This window comes from Eleutherodactylus coqui, chromosome 4 (genome assembly GCF_035609145.1).
Source record: "Eleutherodactylus coqui strain aEleCoq1 chromosome 4, aEleCoq1.hap1, whole genome shotgun sequence".
Lineage (NCBI taxonomy): Eukaryota > Metazoa > Chordata > Amphibia > Anura > Eleutherodactylidae > Eleutherodactylus > Eleutherodactylus coqui.
The window spans coordinates 154,113,513-154,135,719 of NC_089840.1; the positions used below are offsets into that span (position 1 = coordinate 154,113,513).

General features: G+C 45.8%; 1 protein-coding gene across 1 annotated transcript in view; it reads right to left on the reverse strand.

Annotated features, from left to right (window-relative positions):
* The window catches only part of LOC136626544 (kinesin-like protein KIF21B), a 2,048,083-nt gene that overhangs the window by 743,772 nt on the left and 1,282,104 nt on the right, over positions 1-22,207 (reverse strand). Inside the window, 1 exon segment of the mRNA XM_066601598.1 lies at positions 20,842-20,913. Coding sequence (XP_066457695.1) covers positions 20,842-20,913 — 72 coding nt within the window.

Consider the following 22,207-nt stretch of genomic DNA (forward strand, 5'->3'; position numbering starts at 1 on the left):
GATAGATAGATAGAAGGATATGAGATAGGAGATAGATATGAGATAGATAGATAGATATGAGATAGGAGATAGATAGATAGATAGATAGATAGATAGATAGATAGATAGATAGATAGATAGATAGATAGATAGATAGATATGAGATAGGGGATAGATAGATAGATAGATAGATATGGGATAGGAGATAGATAGATAGATAGATATGAGATAGATAAATATATATGAGATAGATAGATAGATATGAGATAGATAGATAGATAGATAGATAGATAGATAGATAGATAGATAGATAGATAGATATGGGATAGGAGATAGATATGGGATAGATAGATAGATAGATAGATCGATATGAGATAGATAAATAGATATGATATAGATAGATAAATAGATAAATATGAGATAGATAGATATGACATAGATTAATAGATATGGGATAGAAGATAGATACATAGATAGATACATAGATAGATATGAGATAGATAGATAGATAGATAGATAGATAGATAGATAGATATGGGATAGGAGGTAGATATATAGATATGAGAGAGATAAATAGATATGAGATAGATAAATAAATAGATATGAGATAGATAGATATGACATAGAAAGATAGATAGATGATAGATAAGTACATACATAGATATGTATTAGATAGATAGATAGATAGATAGATAGATAGATAGATATGAGATAGAAAATAGATAAGAGATAGATAGATAAATAGCCACACCACCCTCATGTCTATTTATAAGTGCGCCTGCCATGAGGAGCAACTGGAGGCACACAGTGCAGAGGGCTGGTAGGGCCAGGCAGCGACCCTCTTCGAAAGTGGGGGTGGGGGGGGGGGGCAATAGCCCACAATGCTGTTGAGAGTTGATAATAGATTGACGTTCCATCTTCATTCCAATCCCCTGCCATCTCCGTCAGGAGCTGCAAATGTGGGCATAATGGCGAGTCCGCTGCCAGCCCAGCACTTCTACACATCTCCACAATGCAGCAATACTCGGTGTGGGAAGTATGTGAGCGGGCCCTGGGTCAGCCTCTGTCCCAGCAAACACCTTGTGTGGCCCAAGGTGCTGCGAGTGACATAGCAATGGGGACTCCATGTGTCCACACACTACTCATTCTGTTTGGATGTCGGATACCTCATCGACAACGCAAGGGGTAAACCATCTGCACTCTGCACCCTACCCAAGTCTGTCAGTGTTTTGGAGACTGACAGATACAACTCCGCTATGGCAAGTCTGTGTGCACCCACAGCATGTGTGGCTAGCAGGAACCAACAGACGGTACATAAAGAAATCCCATTGCAGTGCCCCGGATAGCTGAGGTTACGTGAGAGGAAATACATGTTGGCTGCGACCCACACGCCACGCCCTAGACATTCTGTTTTTTTTTAAAGTGCCAGGCAGGTACAACTCAGCTGTGGCAAGTCTGTGTGCACCCACAGCATGAGAGGCTAGCAGGAACCCACAGACGGTACATAAAGAAATCCCATTGCAATGCCCCGGATAGCTGAGATTACGTGAGAGGAAATACATGTTGGCTGCGGCCCACACACCATGCCCTAGACATTTTGTTTTTTTAAAGTACCAGGCAGGTACAACTCTGCTATGGCAAGTCTGTGTGCACCCACAGCATGAGTGGCTAGCAGGAACACACAGACGGTAGAGAAAGAAATCCCATTGCAGTGCCCCGGATAGCTGAGGTTATGTGAGAGGAAATACATGTTGGCTGCGGCCCACACACCATGCCCTAGACATTCTGTTTTTTGTTTTTTTAAGTGCCAGGCAGGTATAACTCCACTATGGCAAGTCTGTGTGCACCCACAGCATGGGTGGCTAGCAGGAACACACAGACGGTACATAAAGAAATCCCATTGCAGTGCCCCGGATAGCTGAGGTTACATGAGAGGAAATACATGTTGGCTGCGGCCCACACGCCATGCCCAAGTCAGTCTGGGTTTTTTTGGGGGACAGATAGGTAGAACACCGCAATGGTAAGACTTAGTGCACCCATAGTATACACAGTCCCCTGTAATATTCCTGTAGCAAAGGTATAAGCTGACCCCAGTAACAGTTATGTTGCAGAAGTCTAGGGAGACCCTAGTAACATTTCTGTAGTAACAGTATAGACAGACCCCAGTAACATTTCATTAGCAGAAGTATAGGCAGACCCCTGTAACATTTATGTAGCAGCAGTATTGGCAGACCCCTGTAACATTTCAGTAGCAGCAGTATATGCAGACCCCTGTAACATTTCGTAGCAGCAGTACAGGCAGAGCCCAGTATTTGTAACATTTCAGTAGTTACAGTATAGACAGACCCCAGTAACATTTCTGTTGGAACAGTATAGACAGACCCCAGTAACATTTCATTAGCAGAAGTATAGGCAGACCCCTGTAACATTTATGTAGCAGCAGTATTGGCAGACCCCTGTAACATTTCAGTAGCAGCAGTATATGCAGACCCCTGTAACATTTCGTAGCAGCAGTACAGGCAGAGCCCAGTATTTGTAACATTTCAGTAGTTACAGTATAGACAGACCCCAGTAACATTTCTGTTGGAACAGTATAGACAGAGCCGAGTAACATTTCTGTAGTAACAGTATAGGCAGACCCCAGTAACGTTTCTGTAGCAGCAGTATAGGCAGACCCCTGTAACATTTCTGTAGCAGCAGTATAAGCAGACCCCCGAAACATTTATGTAGCAGAAGCATAGGCAGACCCCTGTAACATTTTTGTAGCAGCAGTATAGGCAGACCCCAGTACCATTTCTGTAGAAGTAAAGGGAGACCCCAGTAACATGTCTGTCGCCGCAGTATAAGCAGACCTCTGTAACATTTCTGTAGCAGAAGCATAGGCAGCCCTCAGTACCATTTTTGTAGCAGAAGTATACGCAGACCCCCTGTAACATTTACGTGGCAGAAGTATAGGCAGACCCCAGTAACATTCTTGTAGCAGAAGTATAGGCAGACTCCTGTGACATTTAAGTGGCAGCAGTATAGGCAGACCCCTGTAACATTTATGTGGCAGAAGTATAGGCAGACCCCAGTAACAGTTATGTAGCAGCAGTATAGGCAGACCCCAGTATCATTTCTGTAGCAGCAGTATAGGCAGACCCCACCACTATTTCTGTTGTAGATGTATAGGCAGACCCCAGTAACATTTTTGTAGCAGAACTATATACAGACCCCTGTATCATTTCTGTAGTAACACTATAGACAGATCCCAGTAACATTTCTGTAGCAGAAGTATAGGCAGACCCCTGTAGCATTCAAGTGGCAGCAGTATACGCAGACCCCTGTAACATGTAAGTGGCAGCAGTATAGGCAGACCCCTGTAACTTTCTTGTAGCAGAAGTATAGGCAGGCAGGCAGACCCCAGTAAAATTTCTGTAGTAATAGTGTAGGCCAACCTCTGAAACATTGGGATACCATGAGCGTAGGCGAAGGCCGGAAAAATTAGTAGGATAAGAGTGTAGGCGTGGGCCCCAAAAATTAGTGTACCAAGAGTACAAGTGTACCTCTGAAAAATTTATCAACCGAGAGGGCAGGTGAAACCCATAAACACTCTTTTAAAAATACAGCTCACTGTTGCTTAATTTGTAACAGAGCCTGGAGGCAGCCCTGTTGAAAAAATTGGTTCATGTAACAGTCTCAATACTTTTGAAACTTAGAAAAATTGTAAAAACATTGGTAGATGTAGATGAGCCTTTTGGGCCGCAGAAAAATTGGCCGTTCAGCGCCATGACATTTGTTTCTGGAGGAGGAGTAGCAGGAGGAGGACCAATGTCAGAGACAGATTGACAAAAGAGAAATGCCCCGTTTTCCCGGTGATACAGAAGAGCGCTTTTATCTGCGGTTGCAGCGAGAAGATTCTTTAGGTTCCGCTGCTCTCCGCTGGTGAAGAGAAGTCTGGGGAAATCCAGGCTTTGTTCATCTTTATGGGTGTAAGCATGTCGGCACTGGCAGTTGACAGGCGGGTACGCTTCTCCGTGATGATTCCCCCAGCTGCACTAAACACCCTCTCTGACAAGACGCCAGCGGCAGGACAAGCAAGCACCTCCAGGGCATACAGCGCAAGTTTGTGCCACGTGTCCAGCTTTGATACCCAATAGTTGTATGGAGCTGAGGCATCACGGAGGACGGTGGTACGATCGGCTATGTACTCCCTCACCATCTTTTTACAGTGCTCCCTCCGACTCAGCCTTGACTGGGGAGTGGTGATGCAGTCTTGCTGGGGAGCCATAAAGCTGGCAAAGGCCTTGGAGAGTGTTCCCCTGCCTGCGCTGAACATGCTGCCTGATCTCTGTGCCTCCCCTGCTACTTGAGCCTGGGAACTGCGCCTTCTGCCGCTAGCGCTGTCAGATGGGAAGTTTACCATCAATTTGTCCACCAGGGCCCTGTGGTATTGCATCACTCTCGAAGTGACGCACAGAGAGGTGTAAAAAATTATGCAATTATTGGCCTGCAGTTGGAGGCTGATAGCGGTTATGTAACGCACACTGCAGTACGAAAAAAATTACACGCAAGGCTGCAAAAAGGCCTAGCTGGGTAATAGTGAGCCACTACAACTCCCAGCGGCCACACAGTAAAATGCACACGGTCACAGGTAGCCCAAAGATGGACCGTTGGGGAACTTGTTGACAGGATTCTACACTACCACTGTCCCTGCCTCACCAGTACTGCCCCTATACTCTGTATAATTGACTGCAGACTGAGAATGCTATAGCCTGCACAGCCCAAGATGAAAAAAAATTTTTTTTTTGTGCAAAACTGCTCCCAGCAGCCACAACAGTAATGCACACAGTCAGATGTGGCCCTAAGAAGGACCGTTGGGGTTCTTGAAGATGCTAACAGTAGCCTAACACTCTCCCTATAGCAGGAACAGCAGGAACAGCACTCTCCCTAATCTCTGCCAGTGTGTGTCTGAGGCGAGCCGCGGGCAGGACCACTTTAAATACTTGGCGGTCACTTGATCTCACCAGCCACTCACTGCAGGGGGGTAGGATAGGGCTGGAATGTCACAGGAGAAAGTTGTAATGCCTACCCTGCATGTCTATTGGCTAGAAAATGGCGCAAAACATGCAGGGAAGGAAATGGAACTGACTCGAGTACCACGTGGTGCTCGTCTCGAGTAACGAGCATCTCAAGCACCCTAATACTCGAGTACATTCGCACGAGTACATTCGCTCATCTCCAATAGATAGATAAATAGGAGGTAGATAGAAAGATATGAGATAGGAGATAGAAAAATACATAGATAGACAGATAGATAGACAGGAGATAGATAGATTGATAGATAGAAGATAGATATGAGGTAGGAGATAGATAGATAATAGATATGAGATAGGACATAGATAGATTGATAGATAGATATGACATAGATAGATAGATAGAGAGATATGACATAGATAAATGGATATGAGATAAGAGATGGATGGATAGATAGATAAATAGATAAATATGAGATAGATAGATAGATAGATAGATAGATAGATAGATAGATAGATAGATAAGAGATAGATAGATTGATAGATATGAGATGGATAGATAGATAGATAGATAGATAGATAGATAGATAGATCGATCGATCGATCGATCGATCGATCGATAGATCGATCGATAGATAGATAGATTGATAGAAGGGAGATAGATTGATATGAGATTGATAGATAGATATCTAGATAGATAGATGATAGATAGATAGATAGATAGATAGATAGGAGATAGATAGATAAGAGATAGAGGAGACAGACAGACAGATACACACGCACATACACATATATACACCTACCCCGGGGCCTGGACGACTTCTCCATGTCACAGCAGCAGGAGAGGCAGACACTGCAGCTTCTGTTCAGCAGGAAGCTGGGGGGCAGCACATGATCACAGTGCCCTGCCGGCCCATGTGACTTCCTCCCTCCTCCTCCACCCTGCTCTTCCCGGCTTCCACTCAGGCTGGCCGTTCTGCCTGCAGCGTGATGGGAATCTTGCTGCAGAGAGGATGGCCAGCCATTAATGCACTGAATGTGCATATGGGTATGGTGGAGGGTGGCCTCGGGGCCCCCCTTAGCGCAGGGGCCGGGTCGCCACGGTGACCCCAGCAGTCCCCGATGCTACGCCTATGAGTAAGAGGAAACTTTATTACACTATGCAGCGTGAGATATTCTGGATATTTATAATTGTTTGAGCCCCTCAGGATTGAATGAAGCTCTAGAATATGGAAAATATTGATTTCATATTTTACATTCAATTTATTTTTATTATTTTATGATTGATTTTACATTTACTGATGAGCTGCTGAGAGAATGCCTGAGGCTGCAGCAGTAGACATGGAAGGAAGAACAAATTGAAGATCATGGAAAGACAAGCCCCTGCATGAAATGTACCATCAACAGATAGTTTAACCCCTTAAGGACCAAGCTGTTTTGTACTTCTGTTTTGCACTTTTTAGGGATTTTACCCATGTGGCGGTTTTTACTGCCCTATTTCGTTTCCTTTAGCTACCAAAATTATTTTTACTGCGTTTGCTTTTTTCTTTGACACATTTTTTAGTTTTATTGGGGGTAAAATGCTAAAAAAAAAGATTTTTTTTAACATTTAAAGTAATTTTTTAAAATGTATTATATTTATGCTAAAATAAAGTATGGACTTAGCCATTTTTAGCCTGACGAAGAGCCCGAGAGGTTTGCAAGCTCGCTATTACATCATGTATTTTTGTAAGCCATTAAAATTAGAGATGAGCGAGCACCAAAATGCTCGGGTGCTCGTTACTCGGGAAGAAATTATCGCGATGCTCGAGGGTTTGTTTCGAGTAACGAACCCCATTGAAGTCAATGGGCGACCCGAGCATTTTTGTATATCGCCGATGCTCGCTAAGGTTTCCATTTGTGAAAATCTGGGCAATTCAAGAAAGTGATGGGAACGACAGAGAAATTGATAGGGCAGGCGAGGGGCTACATGTTGGGCTGCATCTCAAGTTCCCAGGTCCCACTGTTAAGCCACAGTAGCGGCAAGAGTGGGCCTCCCCCCAACAATTTTTACTTCTCAAAAACCCTAATTAGCAATGCATACCTTAGCTAAGCACCACACTACCTCCAACAAAGCACAATCACTGCCTGCATGACACTCCGCTGCCACTTCTCCTGGGTTGCATGCTGCCCAACCCCCCCCCCCCCTGCACGACGCAGTGTCCACAGCTCACACCAAAGTGTCCCTGCGCAGCCTTCAGCTGCATTCATGCCACACCACCCTCATGTCTATTTATAAGTGCGTCTGCCATGAGGAGGGACCGCAGGCACACACTGCAGAGGGTTGGCACGGCTAGGCAGCGACCCTCTTTAAAAGGGGCGGGGCGATAGCCCACAATGCTGTGCAGAAGCAATGAGAAATATAATCCTGTGCCACCGCCATCAGGAGCTGCACACGTGGGCATAGCAATGGGGAACCTATGTGCCACACACTATTCATTCTGTCAAGGTGTCTGCATGCCCCAGTCAGACCGCGTTTTTTTATAAATAGTCACAGGCAGGTACAACTCCGCAATGGGTATTCCGTGTGCACCCACAGCATGGGTGGCTCCCTAGAACACACCGGCTGTACATAAATGTATCCCATTGAAGTGCCCTGGACAGCAGAGCTAACGTCAGATTAAATGCAGGTGGGCAAATAATTAATTGGATTACACTGTAGGCGAGGGCCCCAAAAAATTGGTGTACCAACAGTACTAATGTACGTCAGAAAAATTGCCCATGCCCAACCAAGAGGGCAGGTGAAACCCATTAATCGCTTTGGTTAATGTGGCTTTTTTTGTAACTAGGCCTGGAGGTAGCCCAGTTAAAATAAAAATTGGTTCAGGTGAAAGTTTCAACGCTTTAATGAGCATTGAAACGTATAAACATTGTTTACAAAAATTATATGACTGAGCCTTGTGGGCCTAAGAAAAATTGCCCGTTCGGCGTGATTACGTCAGGTTTCAGGAGGAGGAGCAGGAGGAGGAGGATGAATATTATACACAGATTGATGAAGCTAAAAGGTCCACGTTTTTGATGGTGATAGAGAACAATTCTTCCATCCGCGTGTGCAGCCTACGTATTGTTTAGGTATCGCTGCTGTCCGCTGGTGGAGAAGAGAAGTCTGGGGAAATCCAGGCTTTGTTCATCTTGATGAGTGTAAGCCTGTCGGCACTGTCGGTTGACAGGCGGGTACGCTTATCCGTGATGATTCCCCCAGCCGCACTAAACACCCTCTCTGACAAGACGCTAGCCGCAGGACAAGCAAGCACCTCCAGGGCATACAGCGCGAGTTCAGGCCACGTGTCCAGCTTCGACACCCAGTAGTTGTAGGGGGCAGAGGCGTCACGGAGGACGGTCGTGCGATCGGCTACGTACTCCCTCACCATCCTTTTACAGTGCTCCCGCCGACTCAGCCTTGACTGGGGAGCGGTGACACAGTCTTGCTGGGGAGCCAAAAAGCTGTCAAAGGCCTTAGAGAGTGTTCCCCTGCCTGTGCTGTACATGCTGCCTGATCTCTGCGCCTCCCCTGCTACCTGGCCCTCGGAACTGCGCCTTCAGCCACTAGCGCTGTCGGATGTGAATTTTACCATCAGTTTGTCCGCCAGGGTCCTGTGGTATAGCATCACTCTCTAACCCCTTTCCTCTTCGGGTATGAGAGTGGAAAGGTTCTCCTTATACCGCGGGTCGAGCAGTGTGTACACCCAGTAATCCGTAGTGGCCAGAATGCGTGTAACGCGAGGGTCACGAGAAAGGCATCCTAACATGAAGTCAGCCATGTGTGCCAGGGTACCTGTACGCAACACATGGCTGTCCTCACTAGTGAGAGGGATACATATATATCCTTGTAGGTAGAAAAGAAAACACTGGAATATATACATTTATATAGATATAGTTATATGCCTTTCTTTTTATGTATACTAACTTTATTCTCACATGTACTAACTCTATAAAAAACTTAATACGTCGCCTTACATCAGATATGCCAAGATGCTTTGCAAGGCAAACAGAGGAAGAATGTCCAAAGATACTGGATGAAGGATGAAGGTTAAAGTGGAGGAGGGAAGAGATATATGGAGAATGCATGCTTGGCCGTTTTCTTAGAATTGAGTGGGTGATTCTTTGCACTGGAGTTAATTGAATACGTGATTTTCTGTACATAAGCCAGAGGCGCCGTAGCAAGATAACGACTGTTTTCACTGTCTCAGGCCGGAAATCCGGACTTCCCATATATGGTTATGAGCCCATCACCCAATTCCTGGTGATGAGACAAAGGGTATAAGATCTCATGTAATCTGTAATAAAGCACAGCGAGAGCCATGTCCCGTGTGAGGAATGATAGCAGACCTCCGTGTGGTGTTTTCTTCTCTCCGCCGGCAGCGGGGCAAGTGGGGTGGGCCTGATTGGTGCTGTATTTAGAATTTTACCCTGACACTAGGAAGATCACTTTCAGGATCCTCCTCCTCCTCCTCCTCAGGCCATACACGCTGAAAGGATGACAGGCAAGCAGCATGGGTACCCTCAGCAGTGGGCCAAGCTGTCTCTTCCCCCTCCTCCTCATCCTCCTCATGCTCCTCCTCCTCCTCAACGCGCTGAGATATAGACAGGAGGGTGATCTGACTATCCAGCGACATACTGTCTTCCCCGCCTCTGTTTCTGAGCGCAAAGCGTCTGCCTTTATGCTTTGCAGGGAACTTCTCAAGAGGCATAGCAGAGGAATGGTGACGCTAATGATTGCAGCATCGCCGCTCACCATCTGGGTAGACTCCTCAAAGTTTCCAAGGACCTGGCAGATGTCTGCCAACCAGGCCCACTCTTCTGTAAAGAATTGAGGAGGCTGACTCCCACTGCGCCGCCCATGTTGGAGTTGGTATTCCACTATAGCTCTACGCTGCTCATAGAGCCTGGCCAACATGTGGAGCGTAGAGTTCCACCGTGTGGGCACATCGCACAGCAGTCGGTGCACTGGCAGATGAAACCGATGTTGCAGGGTGCGCAGGGTGGCAGTGTCCGTGTGGGACTTGCGGAAATGTGCGCAGAGCCGGCGCACCTTTCCGAGCAGGTCTGACAAGCGTGGGTAGCTTTTCAGAAAGCGCTGAACCACCAAATTAAAGACGTGGGCCAGGCATGGCACGTGCGTGAGGCTGCCGAACTGCAGAGCCGCCACCAGGTTACGGCCGTTGTCACACACGACCATGCCCGGTTGGAGGCTCAGCGGCGCAAGCCAGCGGTCGGTCTGCTCTGTCAGACCCTGCAGCAGTTCGTGGGCCGTGTGCCTCTTCTCTCCTAAGCTGAGTAGTTTCAGCATGGCCTGCTGACGCTTGCCCACCGCTGTGCTGCCGTGCCGCACGACACCGACTGCTGGCGACGTGCTGCTGCTGACACATCTTGATTGCGAGACAGAGGTTGCATAGGAGGAGGAGGAGGAGGGTGGTTTAGTGGAGGAAGCATACACCGCCACAGATACCACCACCGAGCTGGGGCACGCAATTCTGGGGGTGGGTAGGACGTGAGCGGTCCCAGGCTCTGACTCTGTCCCAGCCTCCACTAAATTCACCCAATGTGCCGTCAGGGAGATATAGTGGCCCTGCCCGCCTGTGCTTGTCCACGTGTCCGTTGTTAAGTGGACCTTGGCAGTAACCGCGTTGGTGAGGGCGCGTACAATGTTGCGGGAGACGTGGTCGTGCAGGGCTGGGACGGCACATCGGGAAAAGTAGTGGCGACTGGGAAATGAGTAGCGCGGGGCCGCCGCCATCATACCTTTGAAAGCCTCCGTTTCCACAACCCTATACGGCAGCATCTCCAGGCTGATAAATTTGGCTATGTGCACATTTAACGCTTGAGCGTGCGGGTGCGTGGCGGCGTACTTGCGCTTGCGCTCCAACACTTGCGCTAGCAACGGCTGGACGGTGCGCTGAGAGACATTGGTGGATGGGGCCGAGCACAGCGGAGCTGAGGGTGTGGGTGCAGGCCAGGAGACGGTAGTGCCTGTGTCCTGAGAGGGGGGTTGGATTTCAGTGGCAGGTTGGGGCACAGGGGGAGAGGCAGCGGTGCAAACCGGAGGCGGTGAACGGCCTTCGTCCCACCTTGTGGGGTGCTTGGCCATCATATGTCTGCGCATGCTGGTGGTGGTGAGGCTGGTGGTGGTGGCTCCCCGGCTGATCTTGGCGCGACAAAGATTGCACACCACTGTTCGTCGGTCGTCTGCACTCTCAGTGAAAAACTGCCAGACCTTTGAGCACCTCGGCCTCTGCAGGGTGGCATGGCGCGAGGGGGCGCTTTGGGAAACAGTTGGTGGATTATTCCGTCTGGCCCTGCCTCTACCCTTGGCCACCGCACTGCCTCTTCCAACCTGCCCTGCTGCTGCCCTTGCCTCCCCCTCTGAAGACCTGTCCTCAGTAGGCGTAGCAAACCAGGTGGGGTCTGTCACCTCATCGTCCTGCTGCTCTTCCTCCGAATCCTCTGTGCGCTCCTCCCTTGGACTTACTCCAATTACTACTACCTGAGTGATAGACAACTGTGTCTCATCGTCATCGTCCTCCTCACCCACTGAAAGCTCTTGAGACAGTTGCTGGAAGTCCCCAGCCTCATCCTCCGGACCCGGGGAAGTTTCCAAAGGTTGGGCATCGGTCATGACAAACTCCTCCGGTGGGAGAGGAACCATTGCTGGCCATTCTGGGCAGGGGCCCGGGAACAGTTCCTGGGAGTCTGCCTGCTCCTCAGAATGTGTCATTGTAATGGAGTGAGGAGGCTGGGAGGAAGGAGGAGCAGCAGCCAGAGGATTCAGAGTTGCAGCAGTGGACGGCGCAGAACTCTGGGTGGTCGATAGATTGCTGGATGCACTTTCTGCCATCCACGACAGGACCTGCTCACACTGCTCATTTTCTAATAAAGGTCTACCGCGTGGACCCATTAATTGTGAGATGAATGTGGGGACGCCAGAAACGTGCCTCTCTCCTAATTCCGCAGCAGTCGGCTGCGATACACCTGGATCAGGAGCTCGGCCTGTGCCCACACCCTGACTTGGGCCTCCGCGTCCTCGGGGCCTACCCCTACCCCTCAGCATGGTGTATTACCAGTAGTGCAGAAACAGAACGCTGTAATTAAATGTACCGCTTATTGGCCTGTGGTTGGAGGCTGACTTCGCTTACGGAACGCACAGCAGAGGCAGGAAAGAATTTTGCGCAAGCCTGCTGTAACACTTAGCTGGCTGCGTATGAATTAGGAGAACTACCCCCAGCAGAGACCCAGTACACTTGTGGACAGGAATACAGCGCTGATGTAAGAGGCAACACAGAGGCAGAAAAGAATTTTGCGCAAGCCTGCTGTAACACTTAGCTGGCTGCGTATGAATTAGGACAACTACCCCCAGCAGAGACCCAGTACACTTGTGGACAGGAATACAGCGGTGATGTAAGAGGCAACACAGAGGCAGAGAAGAAGTTTGCGCAAGCCTGCTGTAACACTTAGCTGGCTGCGTATGAATTAGGACAACTACCCCCAGCAGAGACCCAGTACACTGAGGACGGTCACAGGCAGCCCAAATAGATTTTTTTTCCCAAATGTTTTTGGAAAGGCCCACTGCCCATATACACTAAATATGTCTTCTGTCCCTGCCTCACCACTACTGGCCCTGGACAATGTAAAATTACTGCAGGGCGCAATGCTCTGCACGGCCGATATACGAAAAAAAAATGTGCAACACTGCTAAAAGCAGCCTCCACAATACTGCACACGGTTAGATGTGGCCCTAAGAAGGACCGTTGGGGTTCTTGAAGCCTAAAATAACTCCTAACACTCTCCCTATAGCAACTTCAGCAAGACAGCACTTTCCCTGAACTATGTCAGAATGTATCTGTGGCGAGCCGCGGGAGGGGCCGATTTATATACTGACATTTATATGTGACACCTGATCTCGCCAGCCACTCACTGCAGGGGGGTGGTATAGGGCTTGAACGTCACAGGGGGAAGTTGTAATGCCTTCCCTGTCTTTCTATTGGCCAGAAAAGCGCGCTAACGTCTCAGAGATGAAAGTGAAAGTAACTTGAACATCGCGTGGTACTCGTCTTGAGTAACGAGCATCTCGAACACGCTAATACTCGAACGAGTATCAAGCTCGGACGAGTACGTTCGCTCATCTCTAATTAAAATGTATCATATCTACAAGATTATGTGGTTTCTCTTGCTGGGAACAATCACATTTTCCATAGCTACAAGCATTACCGTGCAAAATCGTGAGGGAATTAGTAAAGTATCACTGAATGCAGCGATTGCATAACAATTCCACAGCACAAACATAACAGCCCAAAATTTTGGGTTTGCACAAGACACTTGTGTGATAAAGTACCTGTTTTTAATTCTCTCTCCTACATTTGCCATGGGTGCATCCACACTAGGCCTGTATGGATAACCTCTGTGCGACATTGTTTCAGTAGGAGGAGTTGTCATCTTCATTTTCCCTTTGGGTTCCACATTGGTATAGTGGACGCATTCTGTGTAGACTATTGTGAATGAGTGGTTTTTTTATTACGCGCAGTAGTTTTGTTAAGGGTGGCATGATTAGTATACTCACTCCTGGCCTTAACATTGTCGCGTCAGCACTAGGCCCGTATGGAGACGTCTTGTGTGATGTATTGTCAGTCGAAGCGGCTGATATCTTTTTATGCTCTATGGGTCTAGAGGACCCATTTTTTTAAGGGGGGGGGGGTTCTGTCGCATTGTACTCCTGGGACCTGTAGTTCTATGGCTTACCAGGAGCACACTTTCACAGGTGTGGGATGAGTGAGCTGTCTAGCTGTGTGGATTGCTCCAGTCAGATAACTTCCAACCCCTTTTACTAGAGGGTGCTGGACATTTATCCATTATCTCATTCCTTCTCAGTACTTGCTGTTTTCTGTTATGCATGTTCCTTGTTCATGTTGTTTCCTCCACCTTCCAGAAGATAGTTTGGACACCTGATCTACCAGTCTGCATGTTCTTTGGCTCCTTCTCCCTTCCCTTTTATCAGGTGCGGCCTCCAGACATTGGATGTCCTTTATTCTGTCATTTGGGTGATGTCTATATTAAAATTGCCCTAAAAGTAATAAGTCAGCACCCCCAAAACCATACTAAAATCTAACCTATAGCCACCTAACATGTTTGGTCTTGCAGCGTCTTCAAGGGAACAACAACCAGGGCCATAGCCACCAGTATCACAATTGCCGTTTGTCAAGATTGTCTCACATCATTATTTGTTGCTGTCTTGTTTCTGTTCTGAATTGGCTACTCGAAAGTATGTTCTGCCTCTATTCTATTTAAGAGTTATCACTTCAGCACTCGGCTCACTATAGCCCTGGTTGTTGTTGCCCCTAAGGATGCCGCAAGCACTGGGAGAGGATCGCAATCCCCTGCTGCAGCTGTGACAGCTGTAGAGGGGGTTCCTTCATCCAGGGGTTTCACCTTGTTTTCAATGTGGTTGGCGGCAGCAGTGCCGACCCCATTGAAAAAATAGTGAGAACATTGCAATCCTCTGCCGCTGCTGTGACTCCCTTCATCCCCATGGGGACTCCCCTCATCACTAAACACCCTGCCACTGCTGTCACAGTGTTCAGTGATGAGGGGACTCTTGCAGGTATGAAGGAATGCCCTGCTGCTGCTGTCACAGCAGCAGCAGGAGATAATGATGTTCTCACTATGTTTGCAATGGGGCCAGTGCTGCTGCTGCTGCCAGCCCCACTAAGAACATTGTGAAACCCCTGGATGAAAGAATCCCCTGCTGCTGCTGTGACAGCAGCAGCAGGATATCAATTGGGCCGGCGCTCCATGCTGCCCCATTGAAAGCAATGGGATGAAGGGAATCCCCGCAGTGATCCGCCTCGCATCCAGGAGTTTTTAGAAGGTTTACAAAAATTATATCGGTCCGTGAATCAAAACCCAATATCGCTCATGCCAGTGGGCAGGAGCCCTAAGACACATGCTAAACACTGATACAAAAGCACAAAAATAGTCAGAACCCAGAAGTTTTGAGATTCTGTTCTTTGGAACGATCTAACGGAACTAAAACATTTCGAGCCTCTGGTTAGCAGTATATCTGGAAGAGTAAGAAAGAATATGCCTACAGTGAAGTAAGATGGTGGCTCAGTGATGCTTTGGGACTGCTTTACTTCTAATAGCACTGGAGACCTGCATAGTGTAGAAGGCAAGAAGGATTCATTCAAGTATCAGGAAATCTTAGGAGAAAAAAAATCACACCTTCTGTGAGGAATCTGAAGCTTGGGCATCATTGGAAATTCCAAGAAGACATTGAGCCAAGCAAACCAAAGCCTGATTTCAGAATAAGTCCTGAATGATTCTGGAGTGTCCATTACAAGTCATCTGACTTGAATCCCAAAGAATATCTTTGCTGCAATTTGAAGAAGGTAGTTGCAGCAGACATTACTTCAATAAAGTAAGGGGCTTAAAAGCCTATTAGGAACCCTAACAGGCAGCTGAAGTAACAGATGGAGCAAATAATCCAATCGTCAACAATAAGCTTAATTTTGAGGTTGAATCATTCAATACATTCGCTTAAGGAGAATCAGTGCTGCATTCACTTGAACTCATTTTGAGAACACTGCATCACAGGTTTGAATATTCTACCAATATAGATCTCTTTGTTCACAACACTGCTACAGATCGCTGGTCTTTACAGGAATAATCTCTAGCACAACACAGAGATTTTGCAAATTATTGTGCTTCACAAATATGCACAGTTGCTAAGCTTTGTTGCAGGCCACTCTGGTAACATACAGTCTCTTAACTTTTGGTAGATTTCTCTTGGCTCTGTGGACACTTAACATGTTAGTGTTTTTCCATTTACAATCCTTGTCAGCAAAATAGCAACAAATGACTGAAGCTATCTCAGTTTCCATGGTCAAATGTTTGGGTAGGGACTCCTCACACACCTCACATGGCTCTGCAACTCCCAAGTCTCACACAGGTTTCCAGGACTTCACTGATAGTTGTAAACTCCACCACATCCAACCTTGCATCACCTGCTCTGCTTGCACTTTTCACCACCATTTTCAACACAAGAACAACTTAGGTGCCACATCCTGCCTTGTGTACCTCAGTCAAACACCGTGCAGGGTGGAACATGTCCTCCCCTTTGCTCACTCACAAACCCCACCCCAAAAGTAAGTGACCCCCTATGTTATGTGCCTAATCTAATTCTCTAATTTCCCAATGTAGTACAAACATGAAATTTGGCACAAGCATTCTTTAGGTCATAAATAGAAAGAGTAAAGGGGTCACAACTTGATTATTCAATTATAAATGCAAAAGTAAGTGCACCCCCTCTGTTATGTCACTTCCCGATGTCGTACAAATGTGAAATTTGGCACGACCATTCTTTAGGTCCTAAATAGTAAAAGTAAAGGGGTCGCAACTTGATTATTCAAGTAAGCAAACCCCCATGTTATGTACATAACCTAACTAATCTAATTCTCTTACTTCCCGGTGTTGAAATTCGGCATGACCATACCTTTAAATCCTAAATACGAAAAGTAAAGGGGTTGCAACCTGATTATTCAATTTTAAGTCTAAAAGTAAGTGACCCCCTATGTTATGTACCTAATCTAATTCTCTAACTTCCTGGTCTCGCACAAGCTTGAAGTTTGCACGAACATTCTTGAGGTTCTAAATAGCAACAGTAAAGGGGTCACAACTAGAGATGAGCGAACGTGTTCTTAACGAACACTTACGCACCCGGACACCGGCTTTACCGAGGACTTCAGTGTCCGCGCGTAAAGATTCGGGGGGCGCCGGGGGGCGGGGAGAGGCGCGGCGGTGCGGGCGGCAGCAGCGGGGAACAGGGGGGAGCCCTCTCTCTCTCCCTCTCCCCCCCACTCCCCACCGCACCCCCCCGCGCTGCCACAGCGACCCCCGAACTTTTTTCGCCCGAGCACGGAATTGCTCGCAAAGTTCGGTGTTCGGGCGAAAAGGGGCGGAGCCGAACACGTTCGCTCATCTCTAGTCACAACTTGATTATTCAATTCTAAGACTAAAAGTAAGTGACCCCCTATGTTATGTAACTTCCCGGTGTCATGCAAATGTGATATGTGGCACAACCATTGTTTAGGTCGTAAATAGAAAAATTAAAGGGCTCGCAACTTGATTATTCTGTTCTGAGTGCAAAAGCAAGTGACCTTGAATGTTATGCACCTTCTCGATGTCATACAAACGTGAAATGTGGCATGACCATTCTTTAGGTCGTAAATAGAAAAAGTAAAGGGCTCGCAACTTGATTATTCAGCTCTAAGTGCAAAAGTGACCTTGAATGTTATGCAACTTCCCGGTACCGTACAAATATGAAATGCGACAACCATTCTTTAGGTTGTAAATAGGAAAAGTAAAGGGGTTGCAACTTGATTATTCAATTCTAAGTGCAAAAGTAAATTACCTCCTGTTTTATTTACCTAATCTAATTATTTAAGTTCCTGATGACATATAGAAATGTGAAATTTGGCACAACCCTTATTTAGGTCCTAAATAAGAAAATTAAAGGGGTTGCAACTTGATTATTCAATTCTAAGTACGAAAGTAAGTGAACACCTATGTAATGTAACTAATAACACACATCTGAACTGCACAAACATAAACTTTGCCACAACCATTCTTTACGTCCTAAATAGGAAAAGTATATTCAATTCTAATCATGAAAAACTTTGATACATGAGATAGTTTTTTTTTCTCAGAAACCCTAAATCCTAGGGAAATGATTTGTATCCTGAGCAGAATCTACCTCACCTCAATGTTTATATACTTAGGAAGATCTAACGCTCCTCTATGTGTATATACTAAATAGAATCTACCTCACCTCTATGTGTATATACTAAGGAAAATCTAACTGACCTCTGTATGCATATATTAAGCAGAATATAATGGACCGCTGTGTGTATGTACTGAAGATAATATAACTGATCTCTGTGTATATACTGTGAACAATCTAACTGACCTCTGTGTACATATACTGAAAGGTTGTAAAGTACATAAGAAAGCAGCCATGGACTGCATGGCTAGAGTACGCCTTTAAGGCTAAGAAGGGGCTTCAACCACCAGTCTGGAGTTAAATTTGAATAAAAAGGGGCATTACCTTCAGGTGTAAAAAGTAAGGAGAGTGGGAGGGGTGGTACATTCTGCAGAGGGACATTGGTACATGCAGTCTGAGGAGAATCTAATCTTTATTCCTCAGTTCCTCTGAAGTAACCACGACTTCATAAAATTTTCTGTGCGAAAAAACACGTAAACACCTGTACCAAATTAACTCGGATGAAGCTGTGTATATTAGCTAGTTAAATATAAGCAACTCCTCTGGAGTCTCTGAATCCAAAGTTATATATTTAAGAAACAGTACACTTGAAATACAGCACACACTCAGCTTGCACTCTTACTTATGTTTTGATTTATATAGCACTTGTCTGTAGTGCTTCTGTTCCTCCTCTGTTTTGAAAAGACACTGGAAGTTCCACAGAGACAATTTATCACACCCTGATTGAGTAACCCTGTCTTTAATCGCTCACCTGTGCAAAGCAATGGAGACAGCAACCCACAAGCAGACTGTATGCTTTAAATGTAACAATGTTTGACAACGTAAATAAGGAAGATGAAACCATACCTGTGCAGCGCCACCTATTGGATGGCAGCATTCCTGCAAATCAATGTCCGACCCTTTATACAGGTCTTTGCAACAATGATTGGGAATTGAAAACCAAGCCAGAATTCATACACAGAGAGCTGTTTCGGGGTTTTGCCAATCATCAGTGTGCAATAGAATTCTGGCTTGGCTAGTGAGAGGCCTGTGACATGGGTCAGGAGGAGTAGCATTTCTACTTAAGGAAAGCACCTAGAAGGCGAGTGAGGAGACTTATAAGGCTATTCATGCTCTTTGAAAATGTATGCAACTAAGAAAGATGGAACAACACCTATTGGATGGCAGTATTTCTGTAAATCAATGTCCAAAACTTTATACAGGTTGATGAGAGGCAAACACCCCAAAACAGCTGTCTGTGGATTCTACGAAAAAAAAGTTTGCTACTTTGTTAGCCAGTAGAGCAAAATGTGATTGTTTTCAGTAAGAGAAACCAGGTAATGTTGTAGATATTATGCTTTTTAATGGCTAACAAAAATTCACAATGTTATAACAAGCTTTAAAACCTACTTAGGGTTCATATATATATACACAAACATACATATGAAAAAGGCACAGACATGGTGTGATTAATTTGCAATACCAGAACAGGATGAGCAGAGGAGTAATTAATCCACTGATAAGGGATGTGAAAGTTTTATGATACTAAATTGGTGTTAGGGGTTACAATCCTGTGTGTTATCTCTGCTACAGATTTCTCATATTCTCCACTGATGCAAAAAGCCCCATCTGAGGTTCATTCTGTTCTTAAGAGTATCAAGGATAGTTATAAACTTGAACTCCCAAAGTCGTCTATGACGTAACTTTCATATGTTGTGTTTCATATGTTGTGTCCGTGACTAGAAAAATGCTTTGCTACAAGTAATCTGGTTGTTCTTTCTTTAATTGTGTGGCAATGAGATGTCATCCTGGCTTTAAGTTTGTGTCCTGTTTCTCCAACATAAAGGCCCCCAAGAGGACATTTACTGCACAGTATCGGGTACACAACATTGGACGTAGAACATATGAATGTCCCCAGGATCTTATAGTTCTGCTGTGTGTTGGGGATTTGTATCTTGTTTGTGGTCAGTACATATGAGCAGGTCTTGCTGCTGCTTACATTGCAGGGATAAGTTCCTTTTTGTGTATCAGAGGGCAATGCACTCCTGATTATAAACTTCCTCAGACCTGGGGGTTGCCTATAACACAAAAGGGGAGGGTCTGGGAATATTTTCAGATGGTCATCCTTGTGTAGGGTATGATGGAGTTTCTTTTCAGTTTTCCTTAGTACCTCTAGCTGTAAATTGTAGGTCACTACTAGAGGTAGATGACCATTTTCTTCCTTCTCTGTGTATTGGAGTAGTTGATTTCTGGGTATCCTGGTTGCTCTGGTGATTTCGTCATCAATTGAGATAGGATGGTGGCCGTGATTTAAAAATGTCTATTTAAGATGGTTTCTCTCTGTCTGTTGGGTTGGAGCAGATGTGTTTGTATCTGATGGCCTGGCTATAGACGATGGACTTTTTGATGTGTTTAGGATGGGAACTGTCCCATCTGAGGTATGTGGGCTGATCAATCGGTTTTCGTCACAGGGCTGTATGAATTCTGGCTTGGTTTTCAATTTCCAAAAATTGTTACAAAGACTTGTATAAATGGGGGGAATCTGTCTGTTTGTGTCATACAGGCCAGCTTTCGTTTGTTATATTGCTGAAATAAAATAAAAGCTGTTCTGTGATTGGTTCCTATGGACAACACAGATTTTTTAAAAATCTGAATCCATGTTAATGTGTCTTTCGTTCAAGTTTTATCCCTGAATTGCCCGGAATTTCATTGAAGCGTTCAGAGGAGTTTTTGCCTGAAAATCATCTTACATTTGTGGGTAAAATGCATATTGATGAGCGCAATATGAGGCCGAGTTTCTGAGCCCGATATAGCGCTCACCCATGTGAAGGTAGACTTAGAGATGGATTATGGAGAGGGGACAGCTGGTGATGAATGTCAAATACAGGTCATACAATGGCCAGAAGTAATGCTACAGCTCATGTATACACTACAGCTTATACTACAGTCACCTGAAGTAACAGGTTCTCTTTAAGATGGGGATTTAATACAGCACCACATAGCAAAACGTCTAGCACCTTTTTTTATTTCCTACTTTTATTTTTGTTTAGTAGCCATTACCTGAGCTGTAGTCTGTCGTAAGATTTCCTGCGTGTCGCGGTTGATGTGTTGGAGCCCCGGGACTGCCTTGGACTAAAAGAAAAAAAAGTCTTACATGTCAAATGCTTGAAATAAAGACTGAAGTTTACTGTAAACCAAAGAAATTATAATTAAAGTCTGAAATATATAACCGCTCAGTCTGCACATTACTCTGAATCCAGTGGGTGACGAGCAGGTACAGTATTAGTAGAGTTCTTTAGACCAGATTCACACATGTATTTTTTGATGCAGATTTTAGATAGGCAACTATTACTATTGTTTGATGCATAACGTCTGCTATTAGGGAGACATTATTGGGGGTTAAAAAGAGGGATAATAAATCTGTGCGTATTCCCTTTTTCTCCACGTTTGGTCTGACAAGAGGCAAAATCTCACAAATCTTGAAAAGGCACTGGCATATCCTGTCGGATTGTTTTCCCAAAATAAAGAATTTAAGTTGCCTCCGATTATAGCTTATCGTAGGGGACCCAATTTGAAGGAATTGCTAGTTCATACTGCGCGGGGTGTTAACAACACTTTGCCCAAGCAATGGACATTTGCCCCTTTAAAGAAAGGTAATTTCCCTTGTCTTTCCTGTTTGTGCTGCGTGAATTCGGTTAAGGGGGATAGATTTTCTCACCCTCTGACAGGTGAAGTGTTTTACATAAAGGACAGATTTACGTGTTCATCGTCTTTTGTAATTTACACCATCATATGCCCTTGCGGCCTCCTATATGTGATGCCCTTGCGGCCTCCTATATGTTGGCGAGACCACCATGGAGGTCCGCAACAGAATTAACGGTCATAAGAGAACCATTAAGACCGGGAAGATTCAATTACCTGTCGCCAAACACTTTGTAGAGAGAGGACATTCAGTAAGCCAGCTTCGGTATCGAGTAATCGACCACGTACCTTGTAACCGGAGGGGTGGTGATAGGGAGAATCAACTAAAAATTAAGGAACTCAGATGGATTCACACATTGGATATGCTTCAACCACGAGGGTTGAATCTTGATTATAATCCGTTATCCCTTATGTAGACACACCAATTCTCTGTATATTTTAACACTTGAGCAGCACATTAGAGGAGGAGAGCTCATTATTAGAGATGAGCGAACGTACTCGTCTGAGCTTGATACTCGTTCGAGTATTAGCGTGTTCGGGATGCTCGTTACTCGTAACGAGTACCACGCGATGTTCGAGTTACTTTCACTTTCATCTCTGAGACGTTAGCGTGCTTTTCTGGCCAATTGAAAGACAGGGAAGGCATTACAACTTCCCCCTGCGACGTTCAAGCCCTATACCACCCCCCTGCAGTGAGTGGCTGGCGAGATCAGGTGTCATCCGA